The 19,523-nt window shown below is 48.9% G+C and overlaps 3 protein-coding genes across 3 annotated transcripts; 1 reads left to right on the forward strand and 2 right to left on the reverse strand.

The window, feature by feature from the left end:
* Positions 1-1,464: 1,464 nt before the first annotated feature.
* Positions 1,465-2,203, reverse strand: LOC127478618 (interferon-like). Its single transcript, XM_051804562.1, has one exon. It carries the CDS (start codon positions 2,140-2,142, stop codon positions 1,528-1,530), a length of 615 nt encoding a protein of 204 aa, XP_051660522.1. The 5' UTR covers positions 2,143-2,203; the 3' UTR covers positions 1,465-1,527.
* A 4,663-nt stretch (positions 2,204-6,866) lies between these two features.
* On the reverse strand, positions 6,867-7,710 carry LOC127478582 (interferon-like). The gene has a single exon (XM_051804461.1). It carries the CDS (start codon positions 7,584-7,586, stop codon positions 6,867-6,869), a length of 720 nt encoding a protein of 239 aa, XP_051660421.1. The 5' UTR covers positions 7,587-7,710.
* Positions 7,711-10,591: 2,881 nt separating this feature from the next.
* On the forward strand, positions 10,592-18,889 carry LOC127478583 (ubiquitin-associated protein 2-like). Its single transcript, XM_051804462.1, has 7 exons — positions 10,592-10,688; positions 11,758-11,972; positions 13,262-13,364; positions 13,448-13,555; positions 15,002-15,069; positions 16,047-16,238; positions 17,792-18,889. Exons 1-7 carry the CDS (start codon positions 10,592-10,594, stop codon positions 17,885-17,887), a joined length of 879 nt encoding a protein of 292 aa, XP_051660422.1. The 3' UTR covers positions 17,888-18,889.
* Positions 18,890-19,523: the final 634 nt, after the last annotated feature.

Below are 19,523 nucleotides of genomic sequence, written 5' to 3' on the forward strand. Positions count from 1 at the left end.
CTAAGAAGCTGCTGGTGAGGGGATGAGATGACTTTTGTTGAAAGGTTGAAAGGCCGAGGGAGCTGGTGGTGTTGAGCCTGGAGCAGAGAAGTGTATCCTGCAGGCTCCGATGGCTTTCCCCAAAGTCAGGTAGTGTGGGAAAGAAAGGCGGAAGAGAGGAAGTAGAGCCACGCAGGTGTGCGTGTGGCTCTGCTGTCACTGGCATGGTGGAGGCGTGGTGGTGTGGTTGCTGTGTGTGGAGCCTTGGAGTGGAAAGCTTTAGGCTTTTTTGGAAAGAGAGGTTGTGGAGATGAGGAGGGGGTGTCGGTGTCGGCGTGAGTGAGGATGTGGAGGGCGTGGAACTGTGTGTGGGCAAGGATGAGGAGGCGTGCGCTAGTTGGTGGGTGAAGGTTGAAGGGAGGGCAGGGTGAGGGTTTGGTGGCTGCAGGTCTTTTTGCTGGAGGCCACCCCAGCAGGAGGCTGGTGTGGGTTTAGGCCAGTGTAGGCAGATGGGAGCAGCCGCAGGCTCTTGAGGCCTCTTTGTCCTGGGGGATTTCAATTGGCCTGCTACGGGTTGGAGGGAGAAGAGGGCAGGGCAGAGGGAATGGTGGAGGTTCGTGGAATGTGTGAGTGACAAGGTCCTTGTAGAAGCGCTTGGGGTGTCCAGAAGGAGAGGTGCCGTGCTGGCCCTTGTGCTGAGGAAGAGGGAGGAGCTGTTGGGGCCCGTGATGCTGCAGGGCAGCGTTGTTGGATGGGGCCAAGGCCATGGTGTGCCTGGAGTAATGGCAAGCGTTTGGCAGTGTCCCTCAGGGCATCGTTGCCTCTTAAGTTGGAGAGGCGTGGCTTGGATGGATGGAGCCCTGGGTGGTTACAGAAGTGGGCAGCTGGGCCCGGCAAAGAATTGTGGGGAAGGGCTCCTTGTGGCCGTGGAGAGCAGTGAGGAGTGGTGTGCCACGTGCAGTTGAGTGAGCTGTGGAGGCGGCTTTGTTGTGGTGCTGTGGAGTGTGGCTGTGTGGCGAAGACATTGGGGATCCGTGTGAAGAGAATGCTAAGCATGGTGGCGTGGAGGAGGGTGGCTGGAGCAGCTGAGCTCCATCAGTGCTTTGCAGCCTTGGTGCATGTGTGATTTTGTGCTTGTGTGGTGTTGTGAAGCCCCTGTGAGTGTCTTTGGAAAGAGGTTGCTGCCAGATGCTCGTTGTGGAGGCGTGAGTGAGAAGAGTGGTGCGAAGGCTGTTTGGCTGAGGGCTCGGTGTAGGTGTCGAGTGGAGGTGATTTCCCCCCATGGCCCGGGGCGGTTGCTGTGCTGCTGAGACCAGAGGCACTGGGAAGGGTTTTGTAAGAGGTCTTTATTTGTTGTGTCGTCAAGAAGTGAATAAATAGATAAATAATTCAATAAATAAAGGGCTGAAAGTCTTTGTGCAAATAAGTAGGGGAGGTTGTGTGAAGAGAAGGCGAGGGGTTGGAGGGTGTGGGTGGGTTGTGTGAGCGGTGTGTGTTGTGTGGGGCGAGGGGAGGCGGGAGGGGAGAGGTGGGTGCGTGTGGTGGGTGTCAGAGGGGTGTTGCGGTGGTGGGTGTGAGTGTGTGTTTGGGGTGTCGTCGTATGGTGCGTGTGAGGTTGTGGAGGTGTTGGAAAGAGGCGCGAGCTTCGAGTCGGACGTGGTCCCAGGCGCAGGCGGTGTGGTTGTGGGCGTGGAGGAAGAGGTGGATGTCCTTGAAGTACTTGTTGATGGTGGTGAGGGGGTTGCGGGGTCCTTTGAAGAGGCGTGCGTTGTCGGGGCGGCATTGCTCGAGGCGGTGGATGTGGTGCTGGAGTTGGTTGAGGAGGCGGTGTCGTGTGTGGGTGTGCCAGTGCTGGGAGGTGCTGTTGGCGCTGAGGGTGTGGAAGAGGTGTTGTAGGATGCGTAGGGCGGCGGCGGCGGCTTGTTGCGGGTGGAGGTTGTTGCGGCGGAGGGTGTCGGGGAAGAAGGGCGGGTTGTGGAGTTGACAGGTGTGCGTTGAGTTGGGAGCCATGTGGTCGAGGAGCTGGAGTTGTTCCCAGGGGAAGGTGTCGTGGTGGGTCCAGAGGTGTTGGCAGGCGAGGGCGGCCGTGAGAGCGGTGAGCAGGAGCAGAAGCGTCGGGGCGGCGTGGCCCAGGCGGGGCTGTGGGGTGTTGAGCGCAGCCATGGTGTGGCTGTGGGTGGTGTTGGGTGGTGCTGGTGCGGAGGTCGGTGAGGCCGGTTGTTGGTGGTCGGTGTGCTTGGGCTGGTGCCGAGCGTGCGGCTTTATGTGTGGCGTTGTGTTTCCGTTTGTCGCTTTCTGCTTGCGGCGAGTTTCCGTCCGTGGTTTCCAGCTGGGGCTGGTGGGTGTGTTGGTCTGTGGGAAGTGGTTTGTTGTGGTGGTGGCGGTTGTGGAGGGCAGCGTTGGTGGTGCGGTGGGGGAGGTTGCGTGTAGCGGCTGATGGGAGAATGCGCAGTCGCCGAGGGCCGTGGTATTGGTGATGGTATTCTTTGTATGGAGGCATTTGTGCAGGTATGTTCTCTGTTGGGTATGAAACCATCTTGGTTTTGGCCCATGCTTCTCTTTTCGTGGTGTTGTGGTTTTTTTGTGGTTTCCCTTTTCTCTCTGGCTGAACTCTTATTACTTTCGTGTTTCGCTGAATTTCTCTTCTTGCCTCTAGATGGACTGTCTGCTTATTGTGTGGTAAAGCAGCTTGGACTTTACCCTTCCTGCCAGGTTCTTTGGTTGTGGAGGACAGGGAATTTTCCTAGTTTCCTTTTTTTTTAAGAATTCTTAAACCGGCCTCTTCCAACAGTCCCAACGTTAAACATTCCAAGGGTTTTTAAAATAGTATTTGCTGAGAATTGCACTGGTGTATATGTGCAAACAAAATTCTTAAACAGAAGCCCGGAAGCTTTAGGTAACTGATAAGTTACCTGAAGCTTTTGAGCTTTTTGAACTTTTCCTGCAATAAATGCATTATGGTCATTTACTTTATAGTATAAAATCTTATTTGCACATTTTAACTCCAGAGATTTCCAACACCGCCCTTCTAGTAGCGGACATGGAGATTCCTCCCTTGAGTGGGGATACCCCTCTACATTACTCCTGGAGGCTGAGGAAAAGGCTTTGCCCATGGTCACTGCATGAGTTACATCATTCTCTAGTTATTTTTAAGATGGCTTTGAAAAGATTGATTTGGTCAATAGTGTACTATATAAATAATTACAACTACCTGTAATGTGTAATAGATAATTCTGATTAAAGTTCTTAAGTCCAATCATTATCAATAATAATTTTATTCATTTTTTTTCCTGAGCAACGTATTTCCTATACAAACATGTCTCTGATCCTGTGGGACCAAGTCATATAAAGGCTCACTTACACCTGTGTAATTCTTCAGACACAAACCTTGACTAAGTCTGAGACTAGGATTGGATAAAGCCGCTCCCAGACTCTCTTCTCTTAGAGGGAATTTAGAAAGCAAGGGGGTCCTTTCCAAACCTTACCACTCAGTAGAAGGGCTTCCTTGGTAAATGTTATCCGAAGCTTCCATTTTGCCCACAACACTCTTCAAGTCCTTTTGTAACTCTCCATTAACTGTCTTTTTGGTTTTTTACTCGAAGTGAGGCATTCTTTGTATTCATCTTTATATTCATAACAATACATCGTTTCTTTGTACATTTTGGGAGAGCTGTAAAATAGTTTATTTCTCAGGACGTTCAAGGAGATGGCTCTGGGTCTAAACACCTGAGGGCTGAATGTTTTTTGGTAAAGCTTCTGCAGTCTCTTTGCTTCCCTTTTGTGGTTTGAACCTTGTTGTGATGGGGGATAAGAAGTCTTCTCTAAACTGCTGCTTTTGAACAGAGAAGGAGGCAGAGATATTTTTGTGTTGGAATTGTTTTTGGCTTTGTGCCAATTGAGGAACTTTTCATGACCACTGTCTCATTATGCTCTGCTGAGGGAAAGGTCCTTTACAAGCAATTTGCAATTTCCAGTGTTTACCTGGTGAAAATATGTGTGTGTCTTATGCCCTCATACTACTGAAAGTTCTCGGTTTCTCTCTCTTTTTTTTTTAATCACTGATTGTTCATAATTTCCTTTCCACTTTTTCAATTGTTTTTTAGTGGTCTTTTTTCTCTGGGTATCTCAAGTGCGCTGTGATGCTGAAAGGAGGTGGTATCAGAGGAGGTTGCTGATGGCCTTGTCCAGTGATGCTTTTAGATGGATCTCCAGGAATGGACATCCTTTAACCTTCCTGATCCCCCTTCTGGTGTTGTATCACCTTCACGTTAAAAAATAATATTAATGCATTTGTTCCTTCATGTTTGAATTCCCTTTATTCCAGCTTGTGTCATTACTACTCCTCCTGTTTTTATACCTGAGGAGGTTTTAGCTCCTTCAGCCACCTCAGAGAAGACAGAACCAATGAGGTCCCCATGCCTGGCATTACAGGGTGTTTCTGGTTAGGAGGAACATCAGGAGGACATTAGTACAGCGTGGAAGTTTCATCTTGAGGGGTCCTGCACTGTACCTGAATGTATAAGAGAGCTGGTGTAAGAGCTCACCAAGCCACTCCCCATCACTTACCAGCAGTCCTGGATAACCAGGGGGGTTCCAGATGACTGGAGCTTGGCCAGTGTAATGCTCACCTACAGTCAGAAGTAGGATCCCAGGAACTACAGGTCTGTCAGTCTGACCTCGGTGCTGGGGAAGGTCATGGAGAGATCATTCTGAGTGCCATCACACAGCATGTACAGGAGAACCAGGGGATCAGGCCCAGCCAGCAGGGGTTTAGGAAAGGCAAGTCCTGCTTCACCAAGCTGATCTCCTTCTGTGACAAGGTGACCTGCTCAGTGGATGAGGGAAAGGCTGTGGATGTTGACTTTTTGGACGTTTATAGTAAAGCCTTTGACACCATTTTGCATAGAATTCTCCTGGAGAAACTGGTTGCTCCTGGCTTGGATGGATACTCTGTTCTCTGGCTAAAAAACTGGCTAATGGCCATGCCCAGAGAGTGCTGGTGCATGGAATTACATCCAGCTGGGGCCAGTCACTAGTGGTGTTCCCCAGGGCTCACTACTGGGTCATCCCTGTTTAATGCCTTTACTGATGATCTGGACAAGGAGATCAAGAGCACCCTCCATTGATTTGAGGACCAAGCTGGGTTGAGAGTGTTGATCTGCTGGAAGGCAGGAGGGCTCTGCAGAGGGATCTGGACAGGTTGGATCGATGGCTGAGGCCAGTTGTGTGAGGTTCAGCAAGGCCAAGTGCCCTTGGGTCACAACAACCCCCTGCAGTGCTCCAGGCTGGGGGCAGAGGGGCCTTTTCTCCCAGGCAACCAGTGATAGGAAAGGAAAATAGCCTCAAGTTGTGCCAGGGGAGATTCAGGTTGGGTGTTAGTTAAAAATCCTTCACCGAAGGAGTGGTCAGGCGTTGGAACAGGCTTCATTGTATAGTGGGTATATTGGCATTTGGTCAAAGGTTGGATTTGATCTTATTTGATCTTATAGGTCTTTTCCAACCTTAGAGATTCTGTTATTCTATATTTGGTCCCTCTTTTTTGTCACTCTCCAGCTAGATGGGAAGTAATCGTTTGTGTTTGCATGGAGCAGTGTCCTTGTAGTGATGTGGTGGGGGAGGTGGTTTGAGCACGGAGAGCAACCTCTTTATCCCGTGCAGGAGGAGGCCAGAGCTGCTGACATTGCTTGGGCTTCCCCAGGGAGGGCAAACCAGCTGGGGCAGATATTTTTGGGGTGATGGGTTGGAGGGTGAAGAAGCAGCAGGTGCTGGTGGTGTACGGGCGGTTTCCTTCATGGGGAATGCTGTGCTGGATGTGCTGGTTGGGTAGGACCGCGTTGGGTGGTGGTGATTGGGGGATGTATCTTACTGTTTGCTGAGGATGTGTTGGGGTGAAGGACAAGGACAATGTCCTCTGTGTAGTGCAGGTTTCCATGGCCACTGGTCTGTAGGCACATTTGGGAGCATCCTGGACCAGTTGTGGTGGCTGTAGGAGAGCAGTGAGCGGTCTTGGGCATCACCTGTGGATTCTGTGTCTTTTTTGTGTTTCTTGGGGGGCGTTGGTAGCACTGGGCTGCTGTTTCATGTCCAAATCTCTACAGACCTTAGTAGGTCCTCTCCTTGATTCTTTGAGATGCACCTTGTCTCTATCACCTTGCTTGTTCCAAAGCAGTGCTGAATGGGTATTTGTGGTGGGATGATGGTTTGGAGGTGGCTTTCATGTCTTGGTGTTGTGAGAGGGTCTGGAAGGGTGGCAGAAGAGGAGGAAGTGTGTCATCTGGACAAATGGGTGCTCCAAGGGTCTGGCATCAGTAGGAGATGCCTCGTGGGCTTTCAGGACCACAGTGGGTCCCTGAAAGTGGCCTGCTATCCGTAGCCTTTGACCTGGGCATGAGGCACTGGGATCAGTGAGACAGGATGCAGGAGGGAAACTCATCCTTACCTGCCTAGAAGACTGTGTCTTTACCTGTCAGGTATGAACAAGATGACCACAGGTTTGCTTTTTCTTTCTCTTTTTACAAAAAGTCTTTATTTCTAACAAGTGAGTGAATTGATAAGTTAGTGGCTAGCCAAATAAATAAATAAATAATAATTAAATCAATTAAATAAATAAAAAACAGTTCTGTGATAAATAGTGATTGGCATGAGAGTCCCAAAGTATCCCCAAAGTGTCCATGGTCCCATACTGCATCATCAGTTGAGGTTGTAGTCTGGATGGACTGGAAATTCCATGAGTAATAAGTACTGTGTGTATCGCCAGTGCCTCCCAGCTGTCCATTCTGTGCAGCACAGAAACTTCCTCCCCATTCCTTTCCAGTGGCCGTGGTTTGGGTCTGTGGGCTGTGCCACAGCCTGGCCCCAGTGTCGCCACGGTCATACCCATTTCCCCATCAGCTCAGCATTGTGGCTGGAGGCGGCGTGAGCGGTGCCGAGTGATCCCAGCCTGGGCTGCTGCTGCCATCTCCCCATCCATGGGCACTGGCACTGACTGGGGATGGGCGTTGGCTGTCCGTGGGTTTAGTGAGGTCCAGAGCACCTTGATGCTTCATTCGCCGTAGGAGTGTGTCCACGCGTTGGAAGCAGGTAATAGCTTCGAGGCGGATGTGCTCCCAGGCACAGGCGCTGTGGTTGTGGGCGTGGAGGAAGAGGTGGATGTCCCTGAAGTACCTTTTCATGGTGAACACGAGGTTGCGGGGTCCTTTGAAGAGGCGTGCGTTGTCGGGGCGGCATTGCTCGAGGCGGTGGATGTGGTGCTGGAGTTGGTTGAGGAGGCGGTGTCGTGGCTGGATGTGCCAGTGCTGGGAGGTGCTGTTGGCGCTGAGGGTGTGGAAGAGGTGTTGTAGGATGCGTAGGGCGGCGGCGGCGGCTTGTTGCGGGTTGAGGTTGTTGTAGCGAAGAGTGTCGGGGAAGAAGGGCGGGTTGTGGAGTTGACAGGTGTGCGTTGAGTTGGGAGCCATGTGGTCGAGGAGCTGGAGTTGTTCCCAGGGGAAAGCGTTGTCGAGGGTCTGCAGGTGGTGACAGGGAAGCCCGGAGGTGAGAGTGGTGAGCAGGAGCAGAAGTGCCAGGGTGCCATTCCGCAGGCAGGGCTGTTGGGATCCAGGTACAGCCATGGTAGAGCCGTGGGTGCTGTGCAGGAGCCTGGTCTGGCTCGGTGGTGGTGGTTGCTGTGCTTAGGGTGCTGCCAGTGTGCAGCTTTTTGTAGTGCCCTGGCTTTCCTTTCATCATCACCATCATCTAGGCAGAATTTCCCTTCCTTCGTTTTCATTTTTGCTTTCTGTTTGCTTCCTCCTGAGGGCTTCTGTTGTGCTTGTACAGTGCGACCAGGAGATGGCCCTCTGTGGGAAGTGGAACTGGTTTTTTCCCAGGGCTGCTACTGTGGAGCTCCTGTCTGTCCTGTTATGGTGCAGCAGGAGATGAAAGTGTGGCAGAAAAAGTTTTCTGGGTGGCCGTGCTGGGGTTGGGTTTCAGGGTTTCCTTTTCATCTGTTTTGTGTGCTATCTTTTGGGTTTTATTTTAAAATTTCTCTGCCTGGCAGCAGCTATTTTTTCTTATTTTATGCTATGATATTATTTTTATATAATGCTTGTTTTGCATGTTAATGGATGTTTTCCTGTATTTCTTATTGACAAATATTGTTAGTCTCTCAGCATTCTTTAATTTTTTTTTAATATGTATGTGTTAATATTTTTTATTTCTTCTGTGTCATCTGCAACTTTGCTGATGGAGGAGTTTTTACTCTCTCTGCAAACATCTTGCAGAATATTTTGGGGGGTATCTCTCATACCCCCTGCACCCTGAGTTATTTATTTTAGGTATGTTCATAGTTAGAAATAAATGTATATATGTCACAAAGGATTTTTCGTCAGCTATTCATGCAGTAGTTGTGTTTTCTAGATTTTGGGGGGTTTGTTGTGTTTTGAATTTGCTGTGAAAATGATGTTGGGGGGGCAGGAGCAGGCAGAAATGTTTGTATTTCATGTGGCAGTCCGCTTACATCTAGAAAGTGAAAGTGGGCAAAGTTCCAAGTGGAAGTCATTGCTGCTTCCTGGGCAACTTCCAGCAGCAAGATATCCTGGTGGCTGCTCATACAGCAAGAATGGGAGTTTCTCCTGAAGTTCTTTTCTAAAGATAACTCAATTACGTAATGTGCATACTGGCGCTGTAAATTCTCACTGTGGATTTTTTTGTTGTTGGGTCCTTTAGTTCTGTGTTACAGTGTTTTCTGTAGGCTGTCTTTTCTGTTCATCTGTTGCAGAGATTTTACAGATGCCTCAGCTGGTGTGTGTGGTACCCAGTGAGCTGCTTGATGGAGTTTAAATCTATTATGTCTCATCACTTACTCTTTTTCCATCCTTTTCTATCTCGCTTTTCGAGCCTATTCCTGGTATTTCAGTTTTGACTTCAGACAGCTTTTCCTGATTGCCTTCTGTAGGTCAGGAGATATCTGTGGTGTGGAGAGCAGAGTGTCTCTTCTAATACTTTCTTTTGGGCAGGCATGAACTGCAAAGATAACTGCCTTGCACTCGTATTTTCTCATGACTGTTTGGTTTGAGTGTGTTTATGCACAGGTGTGTGGGGTAGGGATATTCAGCACTGATGTGGTTTTCCCCTGCCTGAGGCGCAGTGGGAATACTTGCAATTCTTACACTCTGTTCTCATGTGGATTTAATTATATTTTGTCCAGTTTGTATAGGAGAAAATGCTAGTATGTCAGTTCCAGTTCATACCCACTGAATTGTTGACATCTCTCCTCTAAATCTTCTTTTTGTGGCATTTTCGTCAGAAGGTGATAGGCGAGCTGCTTTTAAATAACCTGCTAAGACTTTTAATGTGAATTTGGTTATGTTCTGTCAAGTGATTCATGCTGGAGTTGATAAAGGGGAATTACTTGGGAAGGAAAGGATGATGAAATAATGGCACCATTTCAAGTTACAGAAAGCACCAATACTGAAACTTTGCCACATATTTCACGTTCAGTGATAGAGGATTGGGTACAGGAGACAGGGGAGTGATGCACAGAAATGCACCAAGGTGGTGTCAACTCAGAAAGCATTTGAGGTGCTATGGAATTTGCAGAGAGGGGTATGACAAACGAGGATGCTTTTCCAGTGCTTGAGAATGCGTGAAAATAGATACTGGCTAAATAGTTACTGGCTAAAGCATTAACTCTTGATGGATTGGAGGTGGTGAGTAGTGAAACAGGAAAATTAGGAGGAAAAACAGTAGAGTGCCAGGCCCACAGGTGGAGTTCATCCAGAGAGAGAAGGGCAAACTTGTTGCTTTTTCTCTCAAACTGAAGTCCAAATGCTGCTTTGGTTTTGCTGTCATGTCCTGTCATCTCAGAGTGCAAGCCTTCTAGGGTGAGGACTGTTTATTTTCCTGTAGAGGACCTGGAAGACTGATCCAAGGCAGAGGTCTCCACCTTTTTTATCATGCACCCCATCAGTAAAAAATTTGTGAGCACTCACAATATATTTTTATTTCTGAATTATACTATATACATATATTCCTGTACTAACATGTATAAAACATAAAAAAAAAATTGGAAAAGGAGAAGAAGGTTAAACAAACACTATTTTAAAATTCTGTAAGTTGTATTTATGAATGGTGCCAAACCCATTTTCTTCATGCACCCCAATGGATTGTCATGCCTGCCCCACTTCAGAGACTACTGACTCAAGGTCTCCTGTAATGTAGTTTAAATAAATTTTCCAGTCATCCAATAGTAACTATTTTTCTCCTTTTATGTTTTTGCTGTTTCACTGGCTGACATTTCCACTTTTAGAAAACAGGGCATGGTACAAGGGCAAAACCTTTAGACTACATACATCCACATTGTGACTTTGTCCCTGGTTCTGTTCTAGGCACAGTCTCACAGGAAGATGACAGCTGGGAGGGAAATTGTTTAGTTACTGCCTTTAATATTTTAAATGTCTGTAAAGTAGGTCTATTTTTAACTTGAGGATCCAGGTAAATTTTCATCTCTGCTGCAAGGCATAAGGTCAAATTCTACCCAAACTTCTTTTAGTTCTTGCTTTCAAAATTTTCTTCTGCATATCATATGGGGTTTATAAGAGCTGTTCAGCTCTGTTACAGTTTCAACTATTAATAAATGATGTTGTCTCTTTCCAAGGATTACTATGGAATTACATTCCCTGCTCCTGCAACCTTGACAGGCAGAGATGGGAGCCTTGCTAACAACCCGTACTCAGGTGAGTGCTCTTTAAAGATGAGGGTGGTAAGCGAAATGTTCTGGTTTCTATGTGCAGGTCATCCTGCTGTTGCTGGAAGAGGAATTGTTCTTCCCTTCTGTAAGCATGTGATTGAAGAAGCTCTTCTTCACTCCTGCTCTTTCTCTTTAGTCATCATTGTGCAAAGATGACATTAATGCTATCCAGAGTTTTCAGCAGTGGTTTTCATCTACTGCCATCTGATTACAGCTTAAAACTGTAGCCATGGGCGTTGTAGTTCCTGTAGTGAAGGTATTAAGTGTTGTCATACTTCCTGGTAACCAACAAAAAGAAAAACTTGTTGGGGATAAGGTAGATGTGACTGATGTATATCACCTCCTTAAAAAAACATATAAACATGCTGCTTTGTAGGCTACCAGAACATTCAGGTGTTTGGGAGTTTTCTGCTTCATAATCCCTTCTCCTGGGAGGCTGCTTTTGGGTTAATAACTGAATTTCCCTTCCTACTTCTCCAATAAGGTGGCCCACGATGCAAGCCTTGCTTTCCTGGCCTTCAGCTACTGTCTTCAGAACTTTGGTGGTGTGAGGAACTGGACATTTTAATTAGTCATGCTTGACAAATAAACAGACATTGGCAAAAATATACCCATCACTGCCTGTAAATCCTAACTTGCTTTCAGCCCATGAAGCTTAGCTAATCAGTTTAACCTCCAGAAGAGTGACACTTTAACCTGACAACCATTGGCTCTTTGGCTATTTACCATACTTCTGCTTTTAGCATATTTTATTGCAATGATCTGATAGTAATGAATCTGCTCAGACCATGTGAGATAGGTGAGTATCGGTATCTCCATTTTATCAATGGATTATTCATGGCACAGAGTTCTTGTGCCATGAACAGGCAATAATCCCTGTGGCTGTCAGGAACAGAGACTGGGAGAGGGCTTACCATGAACAACTGCAGGCTTTCAGGTGTAGGGTGTGCTCTCTTCTATAGTTGTCTGCTTGCATTCAGAGGATTTTAATTGATTGAATTCCCCATCTTTGGAGTAGCTCTGGTAGCTTTTCTGATCAGTTCGTTCTTTCGCAGGTGATGTAACGAAATTTGGACGTGGGGATTCCGCCTCTCCTGCTCCGGCCACCACGCTGGCCCAGCCACAGCAGAACCAGACACAGACTCACCACACGACTCAGCAGCCCTTCCTCAACCCCACCCTGCCCCCGGGGTACAGCTACACTGGGCTCCCTTACTATGCTGGTGTGCCTGGTGTTCCCAGTGCATTCCAATATGGGCCAACCATGTTTGTAAGTGTGACAGCCTAAATTGTAACCCTCCCTGCTTGCCTCTCTGGTTCTGGCTTTCTCCAGCCCAAACATTCTACATCTTGGAATTATAGAATGGTTTGGGTTGGAAGAGATCATCAAAGACCATGTAGTTCTAACCTCCCTGCCATAGGTAGGGACACTTTCCACTGGACCAGGTTGCTCAAAGCTCCATCCAGTCTGGCCTGGAACGCTTCCAGGAACTGGGCATCCACAGCTTCTCTGGATAATCTGTGCCAGTGCCACACCACCCTCGTGGTAATGAATATTTTCCTTATATCTAATCTAAACCTACCAACTTTCAGTTTAAAATGACTGCCCCTTGTCTGGTCACTACAGGGCCTGGTTGAATGTTTTTTCCATCTTTCCTATAAGCCTCTGTAAAGTATTGTAAGGTCTCCTCCCCAGGGCCTTCTCTTCTCCAGGCTGAACAACCCCAACTCTCAGCCTGTCCTTATAGGAGAGGTGCTGATCCCTATGATCATCTTCATGCCCTCCTCTGGATCTGCTCTGGCAGGTCCATGGCTTTCTTGTACTGAGGACCCCAGAGAGGAGTCTTGTGAAAATGGAATAGAGTCAACTTCCTCAGTCTGCAAGGGCTCACCAGAAACATGCAATATGAGAAAATAGATGCAGTCCCTTCCAGGAGAAAACAAGAAGTTTAAAAGGCCAGAACTCATGAGCAGTTTTCTGTAAATAGCTGACAGCTGCAGCTCATGGACTTGGTATTCCTGAAAGCCCTTACTAGTCTCTGAAGAGTCAAGGGGAGACCCAAAGCTGAGTCAGTGAGCTGAGAGTGCCTGGAGATCCTCTTAAGGATGGAGGAGACCCCTTTGAGTGAGCAGGCAGGCCTGGAAGTCGCAGGAGGAAGAAGGTTATTTGGGAAGAGGTGGTGCTGCTCCAGGCAGAAGGGTAGATGAGTCTGTTTAGGGCACTACAGGACAGTGTTTTATGAAACAGCCTCAAGCAGGAACTGATGTTTAGTTTGATTTTGTGTTTTTTCTTCCTGGGTTTGTGGGTAAGAATTTGCTGTTTACATGGAGCATATGACAGAAATATGCAGCCTGTTCTGAGGGAGGGCTGCACTGCAATCGCTCTAGCAAAAATCCTGGGGCTTGCACAATTCCACTACAGCAAGTTACTGCTGGAGTGAGTCCTCCCAACTCCAGACTGAATTTCCCAGGTGCAGTGGAGGTGCCTTCCCCACTAGATGGCAGCGGGAGCTCGCATTCCCTGCTTAACTGCGCCTTTTGTTCCCTCCCTTTGTCCAGGTCCCTCCAGCGTCTGCCAAGCAGCACGGAGTCAACCTGAACACAGCATCGACTCCTTTCCAACAGGCGAGTGGCTACGGACAGCATGGCTACGGCACAGGAGGTAAGGGCTCCCCGCCGCGCTGCCCGAGCGCGCCCGCAGCGCTGCTTGCGCCCTGTAACACCTTGTCTTGTACACACCGGCAGGCTACGATGACTTAACGCAGGGAACGGCAGCTGGAGATTACAGCAAAGGAGGCTACAGTGGGTCATCTCAAGCACAAAACAAATCTGCTGGCACTGGACCTGGGAAAGGTAACACACGAGTCTTGAGGCTGCTCCGGAGTGGGGTTTAGTAGGGCAATCTCCCAGTGCTGTGCAGTGAGCACAGCAGCCAGCATTGCACAGGGTCATGATCCAAGCTGTTTCTCCATCTCCCGTACACAAAATGCTTCTCTAATGGCCCAGGTGTTCCTTCTAAACCTCGTGGCTGAACTCTGCGTATGGGGTTTGTGTGGCTGATGTGCAGCTTTGTCCACAATTGTACATGGGTGGTGAGCTGTTTCCCCTGCCCAAGTTTTCTTTGCTGAAGAACATAGTGATCCTTCAGCAGTGCCTTGTTTGTGAAACCTGAGCAGTTGGATACTGCTGCTGCTGAAATGGTCCTCTGGCAAATGATGGCTAGATTTTAAGTTTCTTGGTAGGCCTCTGAGACAGCTGTGTGTTATGGGTGAGCAGGACACCTCACACATCTCTGGGCTGTCAAGCTGCTGTCTGTACACCCTGTAACTCACGTTGTGTCATGCCTGGAAATGTTTCCTCTGTGACCATAAAGGCTGAAGAATTTACACAGCTCATATGAAAGCTTTATTCTGCACATGCTGGTTAGACCTGCAAAGTGTATACTGAACTGCTTAGCACTAACTAGTTCATCCTTGGGCTTAAGCAAATACCGAGCTTTGCTCTGCATTTGAAACACCAGGTGACCATGCTCTCTTTGGTGGACAAGCAATCCAAAAAAGAGCAATGTTTGGAGGAGGGTTACAGGCTTGAAGTAACCTGTGTTGCTAAGGAGTGCACACCTTCTGAGTCCAGTCCTCTGAGTCAACTGCCAAAGGAACTGCTGGTTTTATTCTGATCCAAGTGAAATAATCAGAGCCAGTCCTTATAAAACTGTGAATAAGTGTCTGTTTTGAGAGCCACCTTGCTGGTGAGTGTTTCTGAGCCTGTTGTGCTGCCAGACAGTCCCAGGGGAAGCCAGTCTGAGTCAGTGATGTCCCTGGTGTCAGGGCAGGGCAGCATCGCAGGCCTCACTCTTCTGCAGGATGTGAAAGGACAGGGGCTCAGATGTGTTGGAGATGCTGAGTCTCATTGCTCAGGGCACCACTGGAAGGCTCTGGAATGCTGCAGAAGAGCCAAATGCTCCCCTGATCCTAGGGGAAATCTGGCTTTTTGTCAGCTTAAACGAGTGTTCAGTGCAACCAGATGCTGCCTGGTGAAGTGCACTGGAATCCGAGTGGTAACTGCTGGGTTATGGACCTGAGTGATTTATCCCAGTGTGCTGGCTTCCTGCTTTGCAGTGAGAACGAGGAACTGAGCCCTTTTTTCTGTTCTCATGGGGGGTTGCCATGGGTCTGAGATCCCGAAGAACCCTGCAGTGGCAGGGCAGTGCATCCACTGAGGCTGCCGGAGGCACTGGGAGCAAAGCATGGGATCGTGCTGGGTGACATTCTCATTGTGGGTGGCATTTTTGTTTTCCAGGTGTTTCTGTGACCTCAAGTAACACGGGTGTGCCTGATATCAGCGGCTCAGTCTATAACAAGACTCAGGTGAGCAACGCTGGACCCTCCTTCATGGCCCAAGGCCAGGCCCGTGACTCCCCTTCTGTTCCCAGGCTGGCCAGTCTCAGGGTCAGCAGGCCGTGGCATCTGTAACACTGGCTCTGTTTGCTGTTGGGCTTGTCCTCTGTCACACTGTTCCTGCTGTGTCAGCTCCTGACAGCAGCTGCTGGCAGAGGCTCAGTGCTCCCTGTGCCGCACACTGCCCAAGCTGCCCCATGCCAGCCCTGTCCTGGGTGCAAATGAAATGTGATGGGTGATAGGATTTTTAGTCTAAATAGCTCCCAAAGCAGGAGAGTCGAGAGGCCTCTCACTTTTCGCCAGAGGAACCAGGCAGTAGTGCCCATCCCTATGCCCAGGAATCCCTGTCCCACAGTCTCCTGGGGACATTGCTCATTGTGCAACTTCCCAGCAAAGCAGGAGGTGCCTTGACAAGCTGGGCAGTGGGCTTACATCCAGCTCCTGTTTGCTCCTCCCTGCACCCTCAACCAGGGTAATTGGTGTCTGGCTGTGATCCATACTTAACAGGTAGCAAGCCAGCTGTCAGCTACGTGCTTAGAGTTAGGCGTCAAGCTTTGGCCAGCAAGAGGAAAATATTACTGCAAGTTTTTGCATTTTTGTTGGACTGCCCTGAGTAGGTCAAGTAGTTCCAGGCTGAGCCCACTCAGTGTGAGAAGGACTGATCAGGCAGCTGCTGCCATCCCACATCCCTCTGAATGAAAAGAGGTCAGGGAAAAAGGAACACAATAGCCGTGAAAATAAAAATGTCAAAACCATTAGTGCAGAAATATGGGTGAGAACAGGAGCTGAAACTTGTCCTCAGGGGTGCTGGCAGGTATTCAGTGTGACCTGGCTTGCTCATGGGGTCAGTCAAAGGTTCAGGGGATGTGTATTTGGGCCACTCTGTTTCTCGTCTGGCTTGGGCTGCTCACATCAGTCTGACACTGTGCCTGTTGCCTCCTGTGCAGACGTTTGACAAGCAGGGATTCCATGCTGGCACTCCGCCTCCCTTCAGCCTGCCCTCTGCTCTTGGATCCACTGGGCCCCTGAACCCTGGTGCTGCCCCAGGTTATGCTCCAGCCCCGTTTCTTCATATCCTCCCTGCACATCAGCAGCCTCATTCCCAGATGCTGCATCACCACCTTCAGCAGGATGGGCAGGTGAGTCGGCCCCGTTTGCCTCTGCAGCTGCCCAAGGGCATTGCTCCCCCCATCCCTGCAGGGTCTTGGGGGAGTTGTTTTTTTCTGGTGTTTGCTTTGCTCACTGGGAAAGGGCCTTGGCAGCGATTGCAGACTGACAGACTTGATGCTGTTGGCCAGCCTGGGAAGGGAGCCTCATGAAGTTCAGCAAAGGGAAGTGCCAAGTCCTGCCCCTGAGGAGAAACAGCCCCATGCACCAACATATATTAGGGACCACCCAGCTGGAAAGCAGCTCAGCAGAAAAAGCCCTGGGGGTCCTGGTGGGCACCAAGTTGACCATGAGCCAGCAGAGTGCCCTTGCTGCAAAAAAGGACAATGGGATCCTGAGCTGCCCTAGGCACAGCATTGCCAGCAGGTTGAGGGAACTGATCCTTGCCCTCAGCTCAGCGCTGGAGAGGCCACAGCTGCAGCATTGTATCCAGTTCTTGGCTTCCCACTATGGGAGAGGTGGACACACTGGAGAGAGTCCAGTGAAGGACCATAAGGATGATGAAGGGACTGGATCATGTCTCCTGTGAGGAAAGGCTGAGAACTGGGACAGTTCAGCGTGGAGAGCACTGAGAGCAGATCTCATCAAATGTACAGAAATACCCAAAGGGAGGGTGTAAAGAGGAATGGAGCCAGGCTCTTTCCACTGGTGCCCAGTGACAGGAACAGAGGCATTGGGCACAAACTGGGACACAGGATGTTCTCTCTGAACATCAGGGAACATGTTTTTACTGGGATGGTGACCAAGCACTGGTGCAGGTTGCCAAGGAAGGTGGTGGAGTCTCCATCCTTGGAGCTGTCTGGACATGGTGCTGGGCAGCAGGCTCTAGGTGATACTGCTCGAGCACAGGGGTCAGACAAGATACCTCCAGAGGTCCCTGCCAGCCTCAGCCAGGCTGTGACTCTGTGAAGAGCCCATCCTGATGTGGAGTGGGGAGAGATGGGCTGAGGGGTGAAGCTGAGGCAGGCGCTGCTGTGCTCTGCTTGCGGCAGGAGAGCAGGACGTGAGCACTTGGACTATGATTCTGGGGGAAAACAAAACATCCCCTTGTAGAGTACATGTCAGCTCCAGTTTGATTTCACCTGCACACTTGTTTCCTTTCCTCAGTCTAAATATTCCCTGGAAGAACAGAGTGTACAACCTTGGGAGTCCAGAAGTAGGACATGCTTTTGCACTCCAAATGTGTGACATCCTTGCCTGGTGTGCCACCTCTGTTCACCTTGGGAGAGCTCCTTTGCTGTCCCCAGTCCTGCTCCTCACTTTCCTTGTGCTTGACCCTGTCTTGGGTGGCAGGCAGTGGGATGGTGCATCTCTAAGCTCCTGCTTGTTGTCCCTGTGGCCGTTCATCCTGGATTGCAGGATGCAGAGATGTTGCAGGGCAGGAACAGATCCATTTTGGGGGTAGCATCTCTGCGTTGGTGGGTGTGGGGGCTGTCTCTGGTGATGTTTAGGTGGGCCTGTCATTCCTGGGAGCTCTGGGGCTATGGCAGCTGATGCCCATGTCTCCTTTGCTTCCCATTTCTAGGGTGGATCTGGCCAACGCAACCAACCCAGCACCATGCAGCAAAAGTCTCAGGCTACCAAAACCGCCTATGGCACTTCTCCATACTGGACAAACTAAATCCGAAATGGGGGAAGGGAGAGAGAACGAAAGAAGAGGAGGAAAAAGAAAAAAAAGAAAAAAAAAAAGAAAACAAAAGAGAAAAAGGAAAACAAAAGCCGAAGCCCATTCCTGGAATTATTAGGAGAAGTAACTGCTCAGCCAAACGTCTGTGCAGGGAGAACTGCAGCCAGCCAGCCATCCTCTGTGTGACTCGCCTGCTTCCTCTTTGAGTTGCTGTTGTATGTAATATATTTATGTATGTATTTGTAAATGTAATAGAGCCTAAATGTGGTTTTCTGCATCTTGAAGCCTCTTTTATTTTCTTTGTAGGAAAACTAATTATTCATTTTCCGTCTGCACCAGGGCATCCTTCCTTCCTTGTTTGTTTTGTTGTTTTTTTTTAAGCTCTATGGGTTTTTGAACTCTGTCAGACAAAAGACAAACTGCGCCTTTTTTTTTTTTTTTTTTTTTTTTTTTTTTTTAGAGCTGGATCCCATTTATTGAATGCAGTTCTAAATTCAGGCAAATAAGGAGACCTGCCCTTCAAAAAAAGCAAATCAAGATGTGTCCTGTTGGGTTTATATCTATCCCCATCCCCCAGTATAGCTGTTATTTTAAAGAGGGGGAAAATAAAAGAAAGAAAAAGAATTTTTTTATCAGCCTTCCCCTTTCTTTCATCTCCTCCCTCCCTCCTGCTGTGCAAGACAAACTGTCATGGGCTGTTTTGTCATTGTGGCCTTGAGCTGCAGCCTCACCTTTGAATTTTTCAGTTTTTTGATAATAATAATAATAATAAAAAAAAAAAGGACAGGGTTTTCTGTTTTGGTTTTTTGTTTTTGGTTTGTTTGGGTTTTTTTGGTTTGGGTTTTTTTTTGTTGTTGTTGTTTATTTGTTTTTGGGGATTTTTGTTGTTGTTTTTCTCTAGCAAGAGACTGGATGGCTCCTGGAACCTCCTTTGCATCATTAGAGGCAAAAACTATGTAGCGGTTTCTTAAATAAAAGTATAAGCTGTGTCTTGTACCTCTTTTTGCCCTGAGCCACCCTCCCAGGAAAGCCAGAGCGACTGGATGGAAACTTCATCTGTCCCTCCCCACTTTTTTTAAAACAAAGGCCCTCGAGGCAACTCCTGGTCCTTCTTGTCCTACACCAGTGCGTTGAATGTTCTAGGATTTTCATTTCTTTATAGCCCTTCCTCCACCTAATAAAGATCTGAGCATATCACTGGTGTTTGTCTGCATTTTCAAAGGCTCCAGGAGGAGTGTTACAGCCCGTCCCTTTCCACCTGCTCCTGCAAAAGGAGCTGAGCTGGGAGGGTAAGAGCAGCAGGTGGGTCTGACCAAGGTGAGTTCCCTCGAGGGCCGGGAGCTCTCAGGCAGCAGCAGCAGGGATGGGATCAGGGCAGCACCCTGACTCCCTCCAGCAACATTGTCTCTGCCCTTGGAGTCTTCTGGGGTGGTGCTGTGAGTCCCTGTGGAGCAGCTGGGATGGAGAGGGAGCAGAGCTGCAGCATTGCCCTCCCTTGCTTTGCCCACGAGGTCCATGGGCTGCACCGGGAGGAAGGGCAGTGGTGAGGGTTCCCAACTGCTTATCCTCCTGAGCAGCAGAGGAAGTGGGTAAATATGTAGCACACAACAGGCAAGGGATCTTTTTTCCC

The sequence above is a fragment of the Manacus candei genome, unplaced genomic scaffold (assembly GCF_025592945.1).
Source record: "Manacus candei isolate 608988 ecotype Guabito, Panama unplaced genomic scaffold, ASM2559294v1 h1tg000061l, whole genome shotgun sequence".
In the NCBI taxonomy this organism is placed as follows: domain Eukaryota; kingdom Metazoa; phylum Chordata; class Aves; order Passeriformes; family Pipridae; genus Manacus; species Manacus candei.

What these genes read in the sequence shown, in the direction of transcription:
- LOC127478618 (XM_051804562.1), bottom strand. Translation starts at nt 2,142, where the DNA reads ATGGCTGCGCTCAACACCCCACAGCCCCGCCTGGGCCACGCCGCCCCG.
- LOC127478582 (XM_051804461.1), bottom strand. Translation starts at nt 7,586, where the DNA reads ATGGCTGTACCTGGATCCCAACAGCCCTGCCTGCGGAATGGCACCCTG.
- LOC127478583 (XM_051804462.1), top strand. Translation starts at nt 10,592, where the DNA reads ATGTTGTCTCTTTCCAAGGATTACTATGGAATTACATTCCCTGCTCCT. An exon ending in GCATGGCTACGGCACAGGAG is followed by an intron (nt 13,365 to 13,447) that starts GTAAGGGCTCCC and finishes ACACACCGGCAG; the next exon opens with GCTACGATGACTTAACGCAG. An exon ending in TGGCACTGGACCTGGGAAAG is followed by an intron (nt 13,556 to 15,001) that starts GTAACACACGAG and finishes TTTGTTTTCCAG; the next exon opens with GTGTTTCTGTGACCTCAAGT.